Source organism: Felis catus, chromosome B2 (genome assembly GCF_018350175.1).
Source record: "Felis catus isolate Fca126 chromosome B2, F.catus_Fca126_mat1.0, whole genome shotgun sequence".
Classification (NCBI taxonomy): Eukaryota; Metazoa; Chordata; class Mammalia; order Carnivora; family Felidae; genus Felis; species Felis catus.
This window is the reverse complement of record NC_058372.1, coordinates 80,225,435-80,245,975: the sequence shown is the minus strand read 5'-3', so window position 1 is coordinate 80,245,975 and position 20,541 is coordinate 80,225,435. Positions and strand designations below refer to the sequence as shown.

The following is a 20,541-nucleotide window of genomic DNA, read 5'->3' as shown; positions in this document are numbered from 1 at the left end:
TGGAGTTAACCTAACGGTTTTCAAGGAGCACTTTGCTAGGCCTTGCTTTTTTTTTCTTAAACCCTGCTTTCATTCATAGAAACAGTGAAGTTCTTTCCTGCTATGTTCATATCTCAGAAAGTCCTGGGACATCATAGAAAGGTGTCAGACAGACTTGAATTCAGTTCTTGGCTCTTCCATTTATAGTCATAGTTGAGTGATCAAAGGACCTTGCCGCCTCTTCTTAAAAAAAATTTTTTTTAATGTTTATTTATTTTTGAGAGAGAGACAGAGTCAGGGAAGGACAGAGAGCGAGAGAGAGAGAGAGAGGGAGAGGGAGAGGGAGAGGGAGAGAGAGAGAGAGAGAGAGAGAGAGAGAGAATCCAAAACAGGCTCCAAGCTCTGAGCCATCAGCACAGAGCCTGATGCAAGGCTTGAACTCATGAACTGTGAGATCATGACCTGAGCCGAAGTTGGACACTCAACCGACTGAGCTACCTAGGTGCCCCATCCTCCTTCATGCGTTAGAAGAAAAGTAGGGTACCATCTCCTTAGGAAGTTGTGAGGATTATGTGAAATGGCCTGGGTGTAGGCTTGTGGCTTGGCCAGAGTATGTGTTTAATGAATATTCCTTCTTGAAATTTTGAATAATTTTGGTATAGTAGCTTTTGGTAATAAGCAGTGAACTTTATTTTTTTTAATGTTTATTCATTTTTGAGAGACAGAGCGCAAGTGCGGGAGGGACAGAGAGAGAGGGAGACACAGAAGCTGAAGCAGGTGCCAGGCTCTGAGCTGTCAGCACAGAGCCCAGTGCAGGGCTCCAACCCCTGAACTGTGAGATCATGACCTGAGCCAAAGTCAGATGCTTAACCAACTGAGCCACCCAGGTGCCTCAGCAGTGAACTTACTTTTAATGCTAGAGGCCTTGGATTATGTTTTCTCTTTCCTGAAGTTATGTCTTAAAGAAGAGAAATGTGTATTAAAATACCTGATGGGGCACCTGGGTGGCTCAGTCAGTTAAGTGACTGACTTCCGCTTAGGTCATGCATGATCTTACGGTTTGTGAGTTGGAGCCCAGCGTCATGCACTGTGCTGACAGCTCGGAGCCTGGAGCCTGCTCTGGATTCTGTGGCTTCCTCTCTCTCTGCCCCTCCTCACTTGTACTCTATCTCTCTCAGAATAAAAAAACATTAAAAAAATTTTTTTAATTAAAAAAAATATCAAAACACCTGATAGAATCATTTGCAGTGATTAGAAAATGACTTGATTAACATTGAGCTATCACCTCACAGCAGTCAGTGTCTAAAATTAACAACTCAGGAAACAACAGATGCTGGTGGTGATGTGGAGAAACGGGAACCCTCTTACACTGGTTTTGGGAATGCAAACTGGTGCAGCTGCTTTGGAAAACAGTGTGGAGTTTCCTCAAAAAATTAAAAATAGAATTACCCTACAACCCAGCAATAGCACTTTGGATTTATCCAAAGGATAGAGGAGTGCTGATTCACAGGGGCACATGTACCCCAATGTTTATAGCAGTGCCATCAACAATAGCCAAATTCTGGAAAGAGCCCAAATGTCCATCAACTGATGAATGAATAAAGAAGTTGCGGTTTGTATATACAATGGAATACTACTTGGCAATGACAAGAGTGAATTCTTGCCATTTGCAACAACGTGGCTGGAACTGGAGAGTATTATGCTAAATGAAATAAGTCAGTCAGAGAAACACAGATACATGTTTTCACTCATGTGGAATTTGAGAAACTCAACAGAAGACTATGGGGGAAGGGAAGGGGAAAAAATAGTTTCAAACAGAGAGGGAGGGAGGCAAACCATAAGAGACTCTTAAATACAGAGAACAAACAGGGTGGATGGGGAGGTGGCAAGAGGGAAGGGAGAAAAGGGTGATGGGCATTGAGGAGGGCACTTGTTGGGATGAGCACTGGGTGTTGTATATAAGTGATGAATCATGGGAATCTACTCCCGAAACCAAGAGTACACCGTATGTACTGTATGTTAGCTGACTTGACAATATATCATATTTAGAAGAAAAAAATAACATAGATAAAGAAAATAACTTGGTTAAAGCTCTATTGTACCCCCTTAGGAAAAGAGTCAGACTTGGGTCAATTGGCAACCTTTCATTTGTCTTCTGCCCTATGAGCCCAGCATATCGGGCACCAGAAGGGGTTGTGAGTGTTATTCATATATAAGATATTGTTTAGCAAGGGCAACTAGAGGCATAATTAAAGATTAAAATTGGGAATTTTGTGTAATTTTTTTTATTTTGAAATACAGACTCTTGAGCTGTGGAGGAAATTGGTATCGACCTCTAAATAGTCATGCTGCTCTGCTAGACAAATATTGGACCAAAATTCACATGGATAACATGGATAAGAAAGAACTGAATGAGGTATGTCGTTATTAGTGAGAAAGTACAGATGCTTTTCTTTAGTTTTTATTGTTAAAAGTTCCAGATATACATGTAAATAGAGGAAATGGTGTAATGAATCACCAAAATACTCATTAATAGTTAATGTACTAACATTTTACTGTACTAACTTCATCTGGAATTTATTTGCAAATATATTGGAAAGCAAATGTTTCATACATATGCATCTCTAAAAACTTAAATGCATTTTCATGCGTAATCACAATAACTTTATTATTCTCTATAAAATGAACAGTAATTCCTCAGTACCATTTTTTTTAAGGTTTATTTATTTATTTTGAGAGAGAGCGCATGTGTGCAAGCATGAGCAGGCGATGGACAGAGAGAGAGGGAGAGAATCTCAAGCAGGCTCCTCACTGTTAGTGTAGAGCCTAAAGTAGGGCTCAAACCCACGAACTGTGAAATCATGACCTGAGCTGAGATCAAGAGTCAGACACTCAACTGACTGAGCCACCCAGGTGCCCCATCCTCATTACCATATAATTCTCAGACTGTATTTAAGTTTTCTCCATTGTTTCCAAAGAACTTTTTTTGTTTACTAAGTTGTTTTGTAACTAATGTCTTTAACACCCAGCAACTTAGTGTACACTGTGTTCCGGGTATTAATGAAAATTGAGATAAATTATTATTTTTTTTATTTTCCACATTGATTCACTTCAGTTTTTGCTGGTTATCCTTAATCATTATGAGGTGTACCTCTCTTCACCCTGCTAACCTCTTATTTTCCCTTTGTATCTACTCCCTCATTTGGAAAGCTTCCTAATCTGCAATGCTTCATCTTAGAGAAATGCATTGTCAGTGATCATTCAGGCATGGGAAGGATGGGAAGGATGCTTTACTCTTGGTCTAAGTTTTTATTTAAATAAGTGACAAGACAACGTTATCAAATATTTTAGTTGTTTATTAGCAGAGGGGGTTTTTCAGGGCGGTATCTACTTCACCATATTACTGGAGAAGGCTTGATCGTGCAATCTCTCAGAAGCCTTCTCTTGCCAGTGTGGTTTTTTTTTTTTTTTTTTTTTATAACTCTGCAGCCTGTTTTGGACTTGTGAATTTCTTATCTTACTCTGGTTCCCAGGTGTCTTATTTCTGTGTATGTCTTTCCCCATTTTGCTGCCCGCAGCAGTAGCCCCTCCAGTGTCCCCAGCATCCGCTATGCCTGGCCATTTGTAATTGTTTGGTGTATTACTCTGTTATCATGCAGCTCTTTTCTTTTGCAGTTGTAGACCTTGGAATGTTTAGTTTTCATTCCTAAATTGCCATCTGTTCTTTAAAAAGGACTGAAGTTCGCATTTAGGTGTGATTTTTTGGGGGATTGAAAGGATCAGAACAGCATTTACAGCTACTTTATTTTTTTTTCACTTGTGTTCTTAAAGTAAAAGCCAAAGCTCATCTTTCCATTCCTGTCATGAGCAGCTGTGAGTCATTCTATTCACAGGACGTACCATAGGAGCATTCACCTCATCACTGATATGAAGTATATCATATTTAAATAGTTGACCTTGAGAGGCTCACTTGTTATTTTTAAACTTCTGGACTTACTAATAAATTCTTATTCACCTGAATAAGTGACTGGTGGCGAAAACACTTGTGTATATTAGTTAGAAAATACAGTAATCTCCTATGCTGACCTCATGGGAAGTACAAAGAATTGCATTTCTGTTGCTGTCACCCCCACTTATTTTATGCTTAGAAGGCTATCTTTGACGTCTTGCTGAAATAACAAATTATATTTTAAAAATTAACTATTTACACACTTATATAATGGAATTACTACTCAGCAGTAAAAAGGACTAAACTAGTGATACACGAAGTGGTGTTTAGATGAATCTCAAAAACAATAGCTGAGTAAGAGAAACCAAACTATACGCTCCATCCTATATGATTTCATGTATGTGACAGACTTGAAAGCAGAACCATAGGGATTGGATTCTGATTCCTGATTCCCACAGGCAGGGGTGTGGGGGAAGGGACTGACTGCAGAAGCGACATGAGGGAACTTTTTGTTTAAGGGGTGATGAAAATAGTCTCTATTTTGTGGTGACCAAGGTCATGAATATATATGACCAATTTTATAAATGTTCCATCCCTACACAAAAATTTATATTCTGTATTTAAAAAACCTGTGCGTGTATCCATTTAATTGAATTTATTGATTTTGTTACTTTTCTGTTTTCATTTTTAATCCATATTCAATGTTTTCAGCAATATTTGTTGTAAAATCCTTCAGTAAAACAACATGAAGAAGTAAAATCTATGAGATCTGCCACTTCAGATGACATTTGTTAAAAGGTTTTAGTTCTTTATCTTTGTAAATATGTGTATATTACATAATACAGAGTAAGTGCATCTTTCATATACAAATTGGAACGACAATATACCTTCAAGGTAACTTAAATGTATTGGATGACAATATTTCTTTTCTTAAAAAAATTTTTTTTGTATTAACTATACACCTGATGTGGGAACTGATGACCCCAAGATCAAGTGCCACATGTTCTACTAACTTAGCCAGCCTGGTGCCCCTGGATGACAGTATTTCTAATATATACATATTTCCCTTCCTTTTAAAATAGACTTGCTGAATAAGTCCATATCATAAAACCTTGGAACCAATATCATGAGCACTAATTATCATTCTGCAGAAAATTTTCAATAGTTATTGAAGTGAATAGGACTATATCTTTTGCCTTTTAATTTCTGTTGTTTGCTTTTTTTACTTTTAATTTTATTTGTTTTAAAGTTTTTTTTTTAAGTTTATTTATGTATTTTGAGAGAGACAGAGAGAGCACACACGTGCAAGCAGGGGAGGGGCAGAGAGAAAGGGAGAGAGAGCATCCCAAGCAGGCACTGTGCTGTCAGCATAGAGCTGGAGGAGGGCCTTGAATCCACGAACTGCGAGATCATAACCTGAGCTGAAACCAAGAGTTGGACAGTCGGATGCCCAGCCGACTGAGCCACCCAGGTGCCCCTGTTGTTTGCTTTTTAAAGATCAATTGCTTTTTATCAGTACTTAACATTAATCGTTTTACTGTGGTTTGGTTTTACACACTTCCTTTCTCTTTTCCTATTAACTGCTTCTGATTGCATTTGCTGAGAAATGACATCACAAACCTTACTAGAATTTCGTTTAAAATCAGAGTAAGTATTGGGGCGCCTTGGTGGCTCAGTCAGTTGAGCCTCTGTCTGACTCTTGGTTGCGGCTCAGGTCATGATCTCAACACTTAGTGAGTTGAGCCCCGCATTTGGCTCTGCACTGGCAGCATGGAGCCTGCATGGGATTCTCTCTCTTTCCTCTCTCTCTGCCCTTCCCCAACTCACGATATTTCTATCTCTCAAAATAAAGTTAAAAATTAGAGTAAGTAGTACTTGCAGGATTTTTCAGTGAGTCAGTTCCTAGGACTTGGATGTATATGTTGCTTGGACACCCTTTTACCATCTGGCTTCTACACCCTAGGTTGTGTAAATGGTGAGGTTGCCAGATAACTGTGTTTGGCTAGGAAAAAAAGTTGTGGTCTTTGAGGGCGACAGGGGTGTGGGTATTGGCATAAGTTCTTACACAGTAGTTCCCCCTTATCCCTGTCACTTTTTGTTCTTTCTACCCATGGTCAACCTCAGTCTAGATGGTCCTCCTTCTGATGTTGTCAGAAGGCCAGAAATAGCCTGACAGTATGTCACAATGCCTGTGTCATTCATCTCACTTTATCTCATGTAGGCATTTTATCATTTTACGTTATCGTAGTACAAAATATATTGAATAAATTTCTTTTTTTTAAAAATTTTTAATGTTTTTATTTTTGAGAGAGAGAGCGTGAGTGGGGAAGGGGCAGAGAGAAGGAGACACAGAATCGGAAGCAGGCTCTGTTCTGACAGCTCAGAGCCTGACGCGGGGCTGGAACTCACAAACTGTGAGATCATGACCTGAGCTGAAGTCGGACACTTAACCAACTGAGCCGCACCTGGGTACAAGATATATTGAGAGACCACATTCATATAATGTTTATTACAGCATATTGTTATAATTCTATTTTATTATTAATTATTGTTAACTTCTTACTATGCTTAATTTATAAATTAAACTTTATCATAGGAATGTCTGTTTTGGAAAAAACATAGTATTTATAGGGTTTCATACTAACTGCAGTTTCACGTATCCACTGGGGATCTTGGGACGTATCCCCTGTGGATAAGGGGGGGACAACTGTACTTGGTACAAATTTTAGAGGGAGATTCATTTTTTGGTTGACTAATAGCAGGAGTTCACATGTGCTTTTAAAAATCACTGTGTCTGCTGCTAAATTTTCTTTGCTTTTTTTCCTCCCTCTGTCAGGTTCTTCAGAACAGATATCCCAGCCTCTTGCCAGTAACTGATCACTTGCTTGACATTTACATCCAAATTACTGGAGAGAAACATCACTCTCAGAATGATAGTTCTGTTACATGTGAACAGGCACCTGAGGAAGTTTCAGAAGCCAGAAGAGAAAACAAAGGACTAAGCCTTGAGGGAAGAGAGTTGTCTCTAAGGTACTGGATTAAACCTTGAGTGTATACGTATATATATTTTTAAATTTTAGAGTGAGAGTAGGGGAGAGGGGCAGAGGGAGAGAGAGAGACTCCTAAGCAGGCTCCATGCTCAGTGTGGAGCCCAACATGGGGCTCGATCCCACAACCCTGGGATCATGACCTGTGCCAAAATCAAGAGTCAGACACCCCACTGACTGAGCCACCCAGACAACTCAAGTTGATATTCTATTTATTCATCTTTTAAGTAGGCTCCATGCCCAATGTGTGGCTTGAACCCCTGACCCCAAGGTCAGGAGTCCCAAACTCCACTGACTGAGCCAGCCAGGTGCCTCCTGAGTTGATGTTTTATTGATTGATTGATTGATTGATTGATTGATTTTTAATGATTATTTATTTTTGAGAGAGTGTGCTCAAGAGCGCAAATGGGGGAGGGGCAAGCAGAGAGGGGGGACATAGAATCTGAAGCAGGCTCCAGGCACCGAGCTGTCTGCCCAGATCCTGATGCGGGGCTCTAACTCACAAGCCATGAGATCATGACCTGAGCCAAAGTTGGGTCCTCAACCAACTGAGCCTCCCAGGCACCTCTTGAGTTGATATTGTAAAAATTCCTTCCCTTTAAAGTTCTTAGCAGCTAGCACTAAATGGTTATGAGGGGTCAGGTTTTTTTTTTTTTTTTTTTTTTTTTTAAGGGGTCAGGTTTTGAAATTAGACCTGTGAACTGCTTCATGGTGTGCAATCCTGTTTTCAGATCTTATAGTTAATCATTGAGAAGGCTTATTATAGGTAATGTTATTTTAGCTTTAAAAAGTAACTTTGGGGGCACCTGGCTGGCTCAGTTGGTAGAGCATGGGACTCTTAAACTCAGAGTCATGAGTTCAAGTCCCATATTGGGCATGGCGCCTACTTAAAAAAAATTTTAAAAGAAAAAATAATAACTTTATTTAAAGAAAAATCTGTATTTATTTGGGGGGTGCAGAGAAAGGGAGAAGAATTCCAAGCAGGCCCTGTGCAATCAGCGTGGAGCCTGATGCACGGCTTGATCTCACAAACTGTGAGTCACATGCTTAACTGACTGAACCACCCAGGCACCCCCAAAAAATAACTTTAGAAGGTTGGGACTAGTTACTGACATAATTCTTTCACTAGCTTTTTTTGTTGTTACATTTGGGGTCATAAATAAGACTCGGATTTTGCTTATATGTATGGGTTCTGGGCCTTTGCTTTCTTTTCTTGATGGTTGACTTGCCCTTTGAGAAGTGAACATTAGGAATGGACAGTTCCCCTCAGTTTGCTCTGAGAATTTATTGGCCACCCCTCAATCTTGTTTGGCATGGATTGGGGTAAAATGAATGCTAGATCACTTCCTGGTAGGGATAGGGAGTGGGACCCCCTCACTTATTCTTTCCACTGCTCTGTTTATTTTCACAATGTCAGAGTTACAGTGAGACTTCATTGTCTGGTGTCTCCAGACTTAAGTGGATTGAATTTAACGCTGATGTCTTTGTTGTCTATGACCTATGGTCTTTTATTTCCTGGCTTTTTTTTTTTTTTTTTTTTAAAGGGATCTACTGAATTGGTGTAATAGGATCGTTCATAGCTTTGACAGTCTGTCTTCATCAGCATCCTTAAATATTTTTCAAGAGGTAAGAGAATCTTCAGAATCTTCCTGTTTGTTTTCTCTGTACTCTATAAGGCTATTGATTTTCATTTTTATTTTCTGTCTCTTGGCTGCTATCAGGATTTTTCTTTTGTGTTTATTATTCCTAGCTAGTTAAAACCAAACTAATGTCTTAAAACTGTGCATAATAAATGTTTGGTTTTGAAACAGGTTACTACTAATAACAAATAAGTATAGTTTGGATAGAGTAAAACAGACACTGAAATTAAAGATAAATAAAAACAAAATCTCCCAGGTGATAAGAGTGTTGTAAAATGTAGCGTTTCTAAAATGTTTAGTATTTAAGGGTCCCTGGCTGGCCCAGTATAGCATCTTGATCTTGGGGTAGTGGTTTTGAGCCTCACATTGGGTGTGGTGCCTACTGAAAAAAATGCTCAATATTTATTCCTAGATATAATTTCATAGTCTGTCTGATAGAGTTTTATTTGTCTGATCCCTCCACTAGTCTCTGTAGGACCTTTTAACTTTGTTCAGAAAAGTTTATGTGGGGGTTGCAAAGTATAGCCTTGTATGCTGGGCTTGGGGAAAAAATGTGTTATGTGGGAGTGAAACCCTATTGAATTACAACTCTGCCATATTTTAGATTTAGAGATTTGTTCCTGCCTGTTTAGGAATAAAAGTGATACTGCCTGAAGATCTGTGGGCTCTTAAAGCACTGACCACTTTTGATTAGAGTTTAGTCCCTGCAGCTGTTTCCAATTTTCCACTTTCTCTCCAGCTGCTTTTGGGGAGGGGTGCTTTTCCCATATTCTCCCCTCCTCAGTCTCCGTCCTCACTCCGCTCGCAAAAGCACCTCCCTTCCTGCACCTTCTCGCTCCCCAGGTTCACTTCTCCGTGCCGCATACCTGCTGAATTCTGTGGTTCAGGTTGTGCAGATTGTTGTGTTAATCCTCCAGTCCGTTTTCTAGGTGTGCAGGATGGTTTAGTGTTGGTCTGGCTGTATTTCATGGACACGAGACACACAAAAAACTTCCATGCTGTTCACCATCTTGGCTCCTCTAACCACTTTTGATTGTAAAGTGTTCTAGCTAGGATTGAGGAGAGTTTACAGTGTCTTGTTGTGTTTGGCAGTTAGCTTGGAGTAGAAAAAAACCACATATGGAGTTCACATTTATGGGGAGCCGAACCTGAAATGCTGTGTGTCAGTCCTTGCTTGAATTTCGATCTTCTCTCCCATGAACTTGCCTTCTCATTCCCCTAAATTTTTCATTTTTCTAAGAAAAACTTTGTTTTTTATTAAAAAAATTTTTTTTAACATTTATTTATTATTGAGAAACAGAGACAGAGCATGAGCGGGGGAGGGGCAGAGAGAGAGGGAGACACAGAATCCGAAGCAGGCCCCAGGCTCTGAGCTGTCAGCACAGAGCCCGATGCAGGGCTTGAACCCACGAACTACAAGATCATGACCTGAGCCGAAGTTGGACACTTAACCAACTGAGCCACCCAGGCACCCCTGTTTTATATTTTTAAAATAAAACTGTGGCATTAATAGGATTCCTGTTATCTTTAGTCTCTGTTTTAGAATGTCATTCTGTGTGTTTGCATAGAACCACTTTATTGAGATATAATTCACATACCATAAAATCCAGTCTTTTATTAAAGTTTGCAACTCAGCGTTTTTTACTGTATTCACAGAATTATGGAACCATCACCACTATCTAATTATAGAACTCTCTCTAATTGCATCACCCCAAAGGAAAACCATGTACCCATTAGCCATTATCCTCATTTTCCCCTCTCTATATCCCCTGGCAACCACTGATCTACCTTGTGTCTATAGATTAGCTAAATTTGGACATTTCATATAAATGGAATCATACAATACATGACTCTTTGTATCTGGCTTCTTTGACTCCGCTTATTTTCTCGGTTAATCCATGTTGTAGCATGAGTTAATACTTCATTCTTTTTTTTTGGCTGAATAACATTTTACTGTATCAATATATCACATTTTGTTATCCATTTATTTGTTAATGGATATGTGGGTTATCTTTACCTTTTCGCTACCTGAATAATGCTGCCCTGAACATTTGTATACAAGTATTTTATTAATATAGAAACAGTATATATGTATTGTTGAAAATGGGAAAATGTAGGAAAGCAAAGTGATAAAAATACTCTTTCATTCAGAGGTACTCCAGCACTTTTAACACCTTGGTGTATCTCCTTCCAGATATTTTTCCTTTTTTTTAAGATTTTATTTTTAAGTAATTTCTATATCTAATGTGGGGCTCAAACTCACAACCCGGATATCAAGAGTCACATGCATTACTGACTGAGCCAGCTAGGCGCTCCCAGATTTTTTTCTGTGCATATAGGCTTAAGAATGCTTTTACTATCAGGGTTCCCCTCTTTACAGATACTCTCTTGTTTTTTTTTTAAATTTTATTTTTAATGTTTATTTGTTTTTGAGAGAGACCATGAGTGGGGAGGGGCAGAGAGAGAGGGAGACACAGAATCCAAAGCAGGCTCCAGGCTCTGAGCTGTCAGCACAGACCCCAGCATGGGGCTTGAAGCCACAACTGTGAGATCATGACCTGAACTGAAGTTGGATACTTAATTGACTGAGCCACCCAGGCGCCCCTAGAGATATTATCTTGTTGAAGAGATCAGTCCCGTTTTGCAGAACGTTCCACCTTTTGGCTTTATCCTGTAGCTTCTTCATTGCTCTGACACCAGCTGGTGTTCTGTAATTCAATCCAGTTCTGATACTATCTCGAGTTAGTGTAGACCCTACAGGTCAAGGGTGCAGTCCTCTAGAAGACTGCCCCCATTTTAGACTCAGGCTGCAAGTCTTGGTGGCTACTCTCACTTGTGACCTACCAACTATAAATTCAGGGGTTCCCACGACCGTGTCATGATCAGTAACCCACAGAACTCATTGAAAGCACTATACTTACAGTGTGCATAATAGTTTTATTATAAAAGGTATAACTTAAAGACAGTCAGATGGAGGAGACAAAAAGGGCGAAGTTTCAAGGATCCTGATTATACAGGAGCTTCTGTTCCTTTGGAGTCAGGGTGTGCTACCTTCCTGGTTCATTAGTATGTCCACCAACAAGGAGGTTCTCTGAACTTTGGATGTCCAGTGTTGTTGTTGTTGTTGTTGTTGTTGTTGTTGTTTTAATATTATTTATATTCAGAGAGATAGACCCTGAGTGGGGGAGGGACAGAGAGAATCCCAAGCAGGCTCCCTGCTGTCAGCTCAGAGCCCTATGCGGGGCTCTGTCTCATGAAATATGAGATCAGGACCTGAGCGGAAATCAAGACTTGGAAGCTTAACCAACTGAGCCACCCATGGCTTTTATTGGGGTCTTCTGTCATTGTCCATATGATGGAGCTCAATCTCTAGCCCCTCCTCCCACTCCGGAGGGTAGAACTTTCAGCTCCACCCCTCCAGTAAGTGCTGGGTCTTTCTGGCCAGACCAGCCCCTCCCTCAAACTGCCTAAGGGTCCCTCAGGAGTCACCTTGTTTATTAGCATAATAAACTCAAATATGATCCAAAGGGGCCCTAGTAAATAACAAAAGACACTTCTTACTCTTGGTAATTCCAAGGGTTTTTGAAGCTCTGTGCCAGATACTAGGGACAAGGACTGGATAAGTTCCCTCTCTTTAAAAAAATTTTTTTTAACATTTATTTATTATTGAGAGGCAGAGAGAGACAGAGCATGAGCATGGGAGGGGCAGAGAAGGGGGAGACATAGAATCTGAAGCAGGCTGCAGGCTGTGAGCTGTCAGCAGAGCCTGATGCATGGGTCAAACCCACAAACCTCGAGATCATGACCTGAGCCGAAGTCGGATGCTCAACCAACTGAACCACCCAAGCGCCCCAAATTTTATTGGTATTTTAACATTTGGTTGGTGGTGGCAGAACCAAATGTATTCTTTGTTTGCCACACTTGTGGTATCCTTTCCGTTGTCATTTTATCTCTTATCTTTCCTGTAAATGGAAATTTAACAAATGTGCAATATATTCAAATTCAGACCTTTTTAAAAAAAATTTTTGTTAATGTTTATTTTTGAGACAGAGGGAGACAGTGCGAGTGGGGGAGGGGCAGAGAGAGAAGGAGACACAGAATCTGAAACAGGCTTCAGGCTCTGAGCTGTCAGCACAGAGCCCGATGTGGGGCTTGAACCCATGAACTGTGAGATCATGACCTGAACCAAAGTCGGACGTTCAACCGATTAAGCCACCCAGGCGCCCCTCAAATTCAGACTTATTTTGGGTAGACTCTTTTTGGTGGTGATATGTACTTTATATTTCATTACATCAGGAGACACATATCTGGTTGGCCTATCAGAAGTTGCTGAGATTGAGTACTGGATTAGGGTAATGACAATGTGATTTTTTTATTGTGCACCAAGAATTTACCTTTACAGCTAGAAATTAATCTTTTGGTGTTACTTCCACTGTAAAGTCAGATTTGTAAAATGAGACTTTTAAAATTTTTTCCCAGTTAACCAGTATTTTGATAGTAAAGGCTTCACATTTGTTTGTGTCTTGTCTCTCTTATGATAAGGTCCTTGATGCTAGAGCTGGTACTTTATTTCTACTCTCCTTACTCTTACAGAAATGTTCCTGCTGGGTTTTATGTTCTTTTTGTGGCCAGGATAGTGGCACTCTGTTATTAATACACTATTTTAAAAAGTCAGTCGGCATTGACCTTGGTTATTTTAATAGGCTCTGGACTGTTTCACAGCAATGCTTTCTAAGCATACAAGCAAACTGAAAATGGCAGAAGTCATTGGAAGCAAATTGAACATTTCCAAGAAAAAGGTACGTAGTACTATTTTTGCTTCTCTGTTGAAAGGAAGCTGGGTTATTTAGTTTATTTGCTAGTCTCTGGTCCTTACCTAGAACAGCTCCTTTGCAATAACTACCTCCTCTGAAAGTTGGTAGTTTCATTGCTCCCTTTCATGGACATAAAGCTCTCACTATCTTCTAAATAAGTAATTCTCCATGTGTTCTACATTCTTCTTTTTTTTTTTAATATTTTTTTTATTACGTTTCTTTATTTTTGAGAGGCAGAGAAAGACAGAGCACAAGTAGGGGAGGGGCAGAGAGAGGGAGACAGAATCTGAAGCAGGCTCCAGGCTCTGAGGTGTCTGCACAGAGCCCAATGCGGGGCTCGAACTCATGAATGGTGAGATCATGACCCGAGCCGAAGTCGGACGCTGAACCGACTGAGCCACCCAGGTGCCCGTCATGTGTTCTACATTTTTAAAGTGAGCTGCATTGTGCCTTATATCACATGCATGCTTTATTTTCTCTACTGTTTTAATGAGCGTTTTCTGTAGATTGTGGACTCAGGACTGGAATTGTTTTACTAACACCTTTGTCTATAGTTTTATGCACAATTAGATTTTTTCCACCTTTTCATTATTAACATCAGAAAAGTTGAAAAGAATAGTACAAAGAATAGTACTTAGGTTCATTGATGACATTTTTAATATTTTGCCATTCTTGCTTTATTTCAAAAATTGTATTTTTGGAGGAGAGAGCTTTTTAGCAGTGGTGATGGTAGCTAGAGAACTGTCTGAGGCCTGTCTTGTGGTAGGTGGCTGGCATTCTCAAATGAATGATGACTCAAAAAAGCTTTATGTCAGGAACTGCTCCTTAGCATTCTGAACCTGTTGGGATGGTTTTGGCTGCAGGTGACAGAACACCTACTGAAAAGGGCTTACATAATAAAAGAAGTGAAGTTCCTCAGTTGGCTTAGATTGATCATTATCCCTTTTGGTTGAAGAGAGATTTACTTTCCCTGAATACTTTGCTGCCCCTTCCATTCCTGACCCAAATCTAAACAAAATCTGGGTTCTTAGAGTTAGCAACAAGGATAAGAAAGAATGGCTCTTGGGTAGAGACCCTGGAGCCTCTCTGACAGCTTTTCTGTGTTTTGGCTGTGGTCAGATGTACTATGGTTTATTCAAGTCATTGTTTCCTGCATTATGTTAGAATCTAAAGCAGAGGAAAGCATAACTGAAGAAAAATCACTCTGATTTTTTTCATAAATTATAGGAGTAGAACTTTCTGTTCATTCACTATTGGAATATGTTAATGTGTTCACTTTAGAGAGAGGCAGATATGGGCTTATTTGAATGAATAAAAACTACCATTGCAGGGAAACATTCATGATCAATGTTGTCAAATAAAACCGCAGAAATTTAGAAAATTTTTAAAAAGACATAATTAAAGTTAACTCACCTGTCTTGGAAGTAGAAAATGCTTGTTAGTAAAGGGCTAATTAGAGGGGCACAGTAACCCACATGCATGAGGAAATGTTTGAAGCATGTACAGAATTTTTTTAAAAGATCATACAGAAGTTTACTCTTTCCCCTCCCACAGGCTGAATTTTTCTGTCAACTTTATAAACCGGAAATTGTGATCAATGAGTTAGATGTGCAAGTGGGTCGAGTGCGGCTTCTTCGGAAACAAAGTGAGGCTGTCCACATACAGAGGTAAATAGGCTCTCAACTAGTCTGAGACTGTGGGACGTTAGGAACATGATAGGAGGGTTAATCTAGCCCCTTGTCTCCAAGCAAAACGTGTGTGAATGGTGATCTCTCCCCTGTGCTGGATGGTAAGAAGCAGTACTTTCCCAAAGTATATTCTGTGAAATTAGATGTTAATAGGTGAAGGAGGTGAGGAGGGTTGTTAGGGATTTGGGACTAGCAAAGATGTATCTTTGATTTTATTCATTGTAGTGTATTTAGCAGAGTAAGCTTCCCTTGGAAGTTAGGCTAGATCCTAACGTTAGTCTGTAAATTCCTTGAATGCTGGAATGATTCTGAGATCTAGTTACCATTCATTAAATACTTACTATACTCCTAACATTGTGCTGAGTGCTTTGCATATGTTCTCTCGTGTAGTGGTGGAAATAATTTTATGAATTAATTATTAGTGTCTTACAGCTGCCATAACAAATTACCATAACTTGGTGGCCTAAAACAACAGACATTTATTCTCTCACAGTTCTGGAGGCTTGAAGTCTGAAATCAAGATGTTGGCAGAACCATACTTCCCCTGAAGGCTTTTGCCTCTTCCTGGCTTCTAATGGCTACCAGCAGTCTTTGGTGTTCCTTGCCCCTGTAGCTGCATCCTTCCCATCTCTGTCTCCATTGTCAGATCATCTTCTTTCTTGTGTGTGTTTGTGTTTCTAATTCTCTGTTTTTGTAAGGATACTAGTCAATGGATTTAAGGCTCACCCTTAAAGCCAGTATGATAGGATTTTAACTTTGTTATAGCTGCAAAGACCCTCTTTTCCAAATAAGGTCACATTCACACCTTCTGGGTGGACATGAATTTTGGGGGAAGGCTATTCAACCCACTACAAATAGTCACTCTTACCTAAATTTTATAGGTGAGGAGATGAGGGCTAAGAGAGGCTAAGTAATTTGCCGAAGATGACATAGCTAGTGCAGATAATGTCTTACCTTATGGGTGTTTTGATTCTCCAGAGTCTAGTAAAGTACTAGGTGTATAAATACTCAATGTTTGTAGAATGAATGAATAAATTCTGCGATTCCTAGGTTGTAAGGATATCTGTTTATAGCATCAAGACAGCTATTGTCACTTCTCTTCTCATTTTTGTGGAGTCCGGAAAATCTGGTTCCTCACTGAAAGAAGCTTGTAGTCTGTTTCTCTAACTGCTTACTTGTTTTCCCCTTCCCAGGGAGAAGTTCACTTTTGCTCCCACAAGGCCATCCTCCATTCTTATCGAACAGCTTGCAGTGTGTGTTAGCAAAGGGGAACCGGTATTACTGGTGGGAGAGACTGGGACTGGCAAAACCTCTACTGTCCAGTACTTGGCTCACATTACAGGTAACTTAGAGGAGAAACATTCTGCCCCCACACAATAAACATTTCACACTGTCTGCCTTTTTTTTTTCTTAAATAAAATGTCCAAAAAATACCAGAGTTTAAAAAGTGCCACCTCACCACTGCCTGGAAGTAACCACTGGAATTTTTTTCCTTGGAAGTAATGTAATTTTTCCCCCTGGAAATAACTACTGTTACAGCCTAGCATTATCTTTTTCAGTTTATTTGTTTATCTGTTTTTAAGCTTATTTATTTACCTGGAAATAGAAAGCAAGAGCTGGGGTTGGGCAGAGAGAGAGCTAGAGAGAGAATCCCAAACAGGCTCCATGCTGTCAGTGCCTAGCCCAATGTGGGGCTTGATTCCACAACCATGAGATCATGACCTGAGCCAAAACCAAGAGTTGGACACTCAACTGACTAAGTCACTCAGGTGCCCCAACTGTTTCCAGTTCTCACCTATGGTCTGCAAATGTATAAATGTTTAAGTTTGGGTTTGTGTTGAAACAAATGGGATCACATTCTTATATATTGCACTTAGTTAATAAGCAAATTGGATATCTTTAAAAACAGAACTGCTTTACTCCTAATGGTTAAATAATATTAAGTATTGGGTGTTTATTTAATTCTAATTTATAGACATTTACTTATTGAAGGATTTTTTTGTTGTTTTCAGTTATCTGATTGTAGAGCAATAATACACAGTGAATCTTCTTGTATATCTCTCTGGGTTAGGTGAAAATTTTGAATGGTTAAAATTCCTGAAATTAAAATAAGAGGAGCAGAGGAAATGTGCCCATGTCCACACATCTTTAAGGATCACACTGGATATAATCAGTCTTGAAATTTTCAGAGTGACCCTTTTGCCCTTTCTTTTTAAAAGGCCACCATTTGAGGGTTGTCAATATGAATCAACAAAGTGACACTGCAGACTTGCTTGGAGGGTAAGTTTGTTTTAAAATTATTTTCTGGTTATTTTGAGTTCACTGCTTGAGGGAGCAAATAGTGTTTTCTTATAAAGCTCAAAATTAGCCTTAGAAAAAGGTTCAAAGACTTGCACTCCTACCCCCTCCCACAGTAGGTTATTTATTGGACTTTACTGAGGACCTGTTGGATATATAGATGTTTCTCTTAATTTTAAAGAATGCTTGAGATTCTTGCTCTCAAAGATCATGCTGGAATGGAGAGGGACAAAAAAACCAAGCATGTAATTAATATTTGTGTGTACTGACATTTATCTAAAGTGTACGTTCTAGAGTCGCACTGCCTTGGAGCTAGATTCTCTCCTGCAGTTCAATTATCTTGGAAACATTAAGTAGCTCTCTACTTGGTTAAATGTTGCTCATGGGATTCCACTGTGGTCATTAAAAGGCCCTTCTTCCCTGTTGGTGTTTTTGAATATGTTAGATTCGTGATCAGTTTTAGTTCGTGCCGAAGGCTGTAAAACTGATGGATGTTTTTGGCATACCTTAAGTTGAGTGATATTGGGATCTGTCCCATTAACTCTAAACAATTGCCTAAAAAAAACCCTTAAAGGCATAAAGTAGAATTTATTGCCCTTTTTGCTCTTTAGGGCATCTGCCAGAAAGCTTTTCATTTATCTCTTTTTTTGAGGGTCACATTACAGCAGTTTTTATTTTTACTCTTTCTTTGTCTTATAGCCCTCCCTGCTGTGGCGGGAGTGCTACTTTGGATTCCTGCTTCCTCCTTTTACTTATATTCTCTTCTATACATATCACTAGTTATGTACTTAATTAACACTTTTAAATATATATTCTGTCTTAAGATCCATTAGCTGAGATTTATCTTTCTTTAATTCTACTTTCGTTTTTTAATTTTTTCCCCAGTGATCTTTCTACCTTGTTTTTAGTTTACTTCTGTTAGTTCATTGACACTTAATCTCCTCTTTCCTTCATTGAGGTACTTGGCAATGTTTTTTTAGTGATATAATTTGTTTCTTAACTCGGTATATCTATACTACCATGTATTTCTTTCTATTTTGTATCTATATATGTCTTCAGGAATGTTCTGCTATTACATACTCCTAACACAAATGGCTAGTCTTACAATAACTGAACATGGACTAGGTCTATTTCTTCTAAGAATTTATAGTGTTATGTCACGTCACCCATTATAAGTAGTTTTTTTTTAATTAAAAAAATATTTTATTTTATTATTATTTTTTTAATTTACATCCAAATTAGTTAGCATATAGTGCAACAATGATTTCAGGAGTAGATTCCTTAATGCCCCTTACCCAATTAGCCCAACCCCCCCCCCCCACAACCCCTCCAGTAACCCTCTGTTCTCCATATTTAAGAGTCTTTTATGTTTTGTCCCCCTCCATTTTTATATTATTTTTGCTTCCCTTTCCTTATGTTCATCTGTTTTGTATCTTAAAGTCCTCATATGATATTTCTCTTTCTCTGACAAATTTCCTTAGCATAGTACCTCTAGTTCCATCTACGTAGTTGCAAATGGCAAGATTTCATTCTTCTTGACTGCCGAGTAATACTCCATTTTGTGTGTGTGTGTGTGTGTGTGTGTGTGTGTGTGTGTGTGCGCACGCGCGCGTGCGCACACACACCACATCTTCTTTATTTATTCATCCATCGATGAACATTTGGGTTCTTTCCATACTTGGCTATTGTTGATAGTGCTGCTATAAACATTGGGGTGCATGGGCCGCTTCGAAAGAGCACACTTGTATCCCTTAGACAAATACCTAGTAGTGCAATTGTTGGGTCGTAGGGTAGTTCTATTTCTAATTTTTTGAGGAACCTCTACGCTTTTCCAGAGTGGCCGCACCAGTTTGCATTCCCACCAACAGTGCAAAAGAGATCCTTTCTCCGCATCCCTGCCAACATCTGTTGTTGCCTGAGTTGTTAAATGTTAGCCATTCTTACAGGTGTGAGGTGGTATCTCGTTGTGGTTTTGATTTGTATTTCCCTGATGATGAGTGATGTTGAGCATTTTTTCATGTGTCAGTTGGCCATCTGGAAGTCTTCTTTGGAGAAGTGTCTATTCATGTCTTTTGCCCATTTTTTCACTAGATTATTTGTTTTTTGGGTGTTGAGTTTGATTAAGTTCTTTATAGATTTTGGATACTAACCCTTTATCTGATAATGTCATTTGTAAATATCTTCTCCCATTCCATCAGTTGCCTTTTTTTTTTTAATTTTTTTTTTTTAACGTTTATTTATTTTTGAGACAGAGACAGAGCATGAATGGGGGAGGGTCAGAGAGAGAGGGAGACACAGAATCTGAAGCAGGCTCCAGGCTCTGAGCTGTCAGCACAGAGCCCGACGCGGGGCTCGAACTCACGGACCGCGAAATCATGACCTGCGCCAAAGTCAGCCGCTCAACCGACTGAGCCACCCAGGCGCCCCATGCCTTTTTTTTTTTTTTTTTTAAATTTTTTTAAACATGTATTTATTTTTTGAGAGACAGAGTATGAGCAGTAGAGGGGCAGAGAGAGAGGGAGTCACGGATTCAGAAGCAAGCTCCAGGCTCTGAGCTGTCAGCACAGAGCCCAACACGAGGCTCAAACTCAAGAACCGTGAGATCATGACCTGAGCTGAAGTCACATGCTCAACCGACTCAGCCATCCAGGCACCCCCATCAGTTGCCTTGTAGTTTTGCTGATTGTTTCCTCCTCTGTGCAGAAGCTTTTTATTTTGATAAGGTCCCAATAGTTCATTTTTGCTTTTGTTTCCCTTGCCTCTGGAGACATGTTGAGTAAGAAGTTGCTGCAGCCAAGGTCAAAGAGGTTTTTGTCTGCTTTCTCCTGGAGGATTTTGATGGTTTCCTGTCTTACATTGAGGTCTTTCATCCATTTTGAGTTTATTTTTGTATATGGTGTAAGAAAGTGGTCCGGGTTGATTCTTCTGCATGTTGCTGTGCATTTTTCCCAGCACAACTTGCTGAAGAGACTGTCTTTATTTCATCGGATATTCTTTCCGATGACTGCTTTGTCAAAGATTAGTTGGCCATACATTTTTGGGTCCATTTCTGGGCTCTCTATTCTTTTCCATTGATCTGAGCATCTGTTTTTGTGCCAGTACCATACTGTCTTGATGACTACAGCT

General features: G+C 39.5%; 1 protein-coding gene across 1 annotated transcript in view; it reads left to right on the top strand.

Moving 5' to 3' along the window:
* MDN1 (midasin AAA ATPase 1) overlaps positions 1-20,541 on the top strand; it is a 175,121-nt gene that overhangs the window by 23,152 nt on the left and 131,428 nt on the right. Inside the window, exons 9-15 of the mRNA XM_045057836.1 lie at positions 2,281-2,395; positions 6,765-6,958; positions 8,520-8,601; positions 13,319-13,414; positions 14,984-15,096; positions 16,311-16,459; positions 17,337-17,397. Coding sequence (XP_044913771.1) covers positions 2,281-2,395; positions 6,765-6,958; positions 8,520-8,601; positions 13,319-13,414; positions 14,984-15,096; positions 16,311-16,459; positions 17,337-17,397 — 810 coding nt within the window. The remainder of the gene's footprint in view (positions 1-2,280; positions 2,396-6,764; positions 6,959-8,519; positions 8,602-13,318; positions 13,415-14,983; positions 15,097-16,310; positions 16,460-17,336; positions 17,398-20,541) is intronic.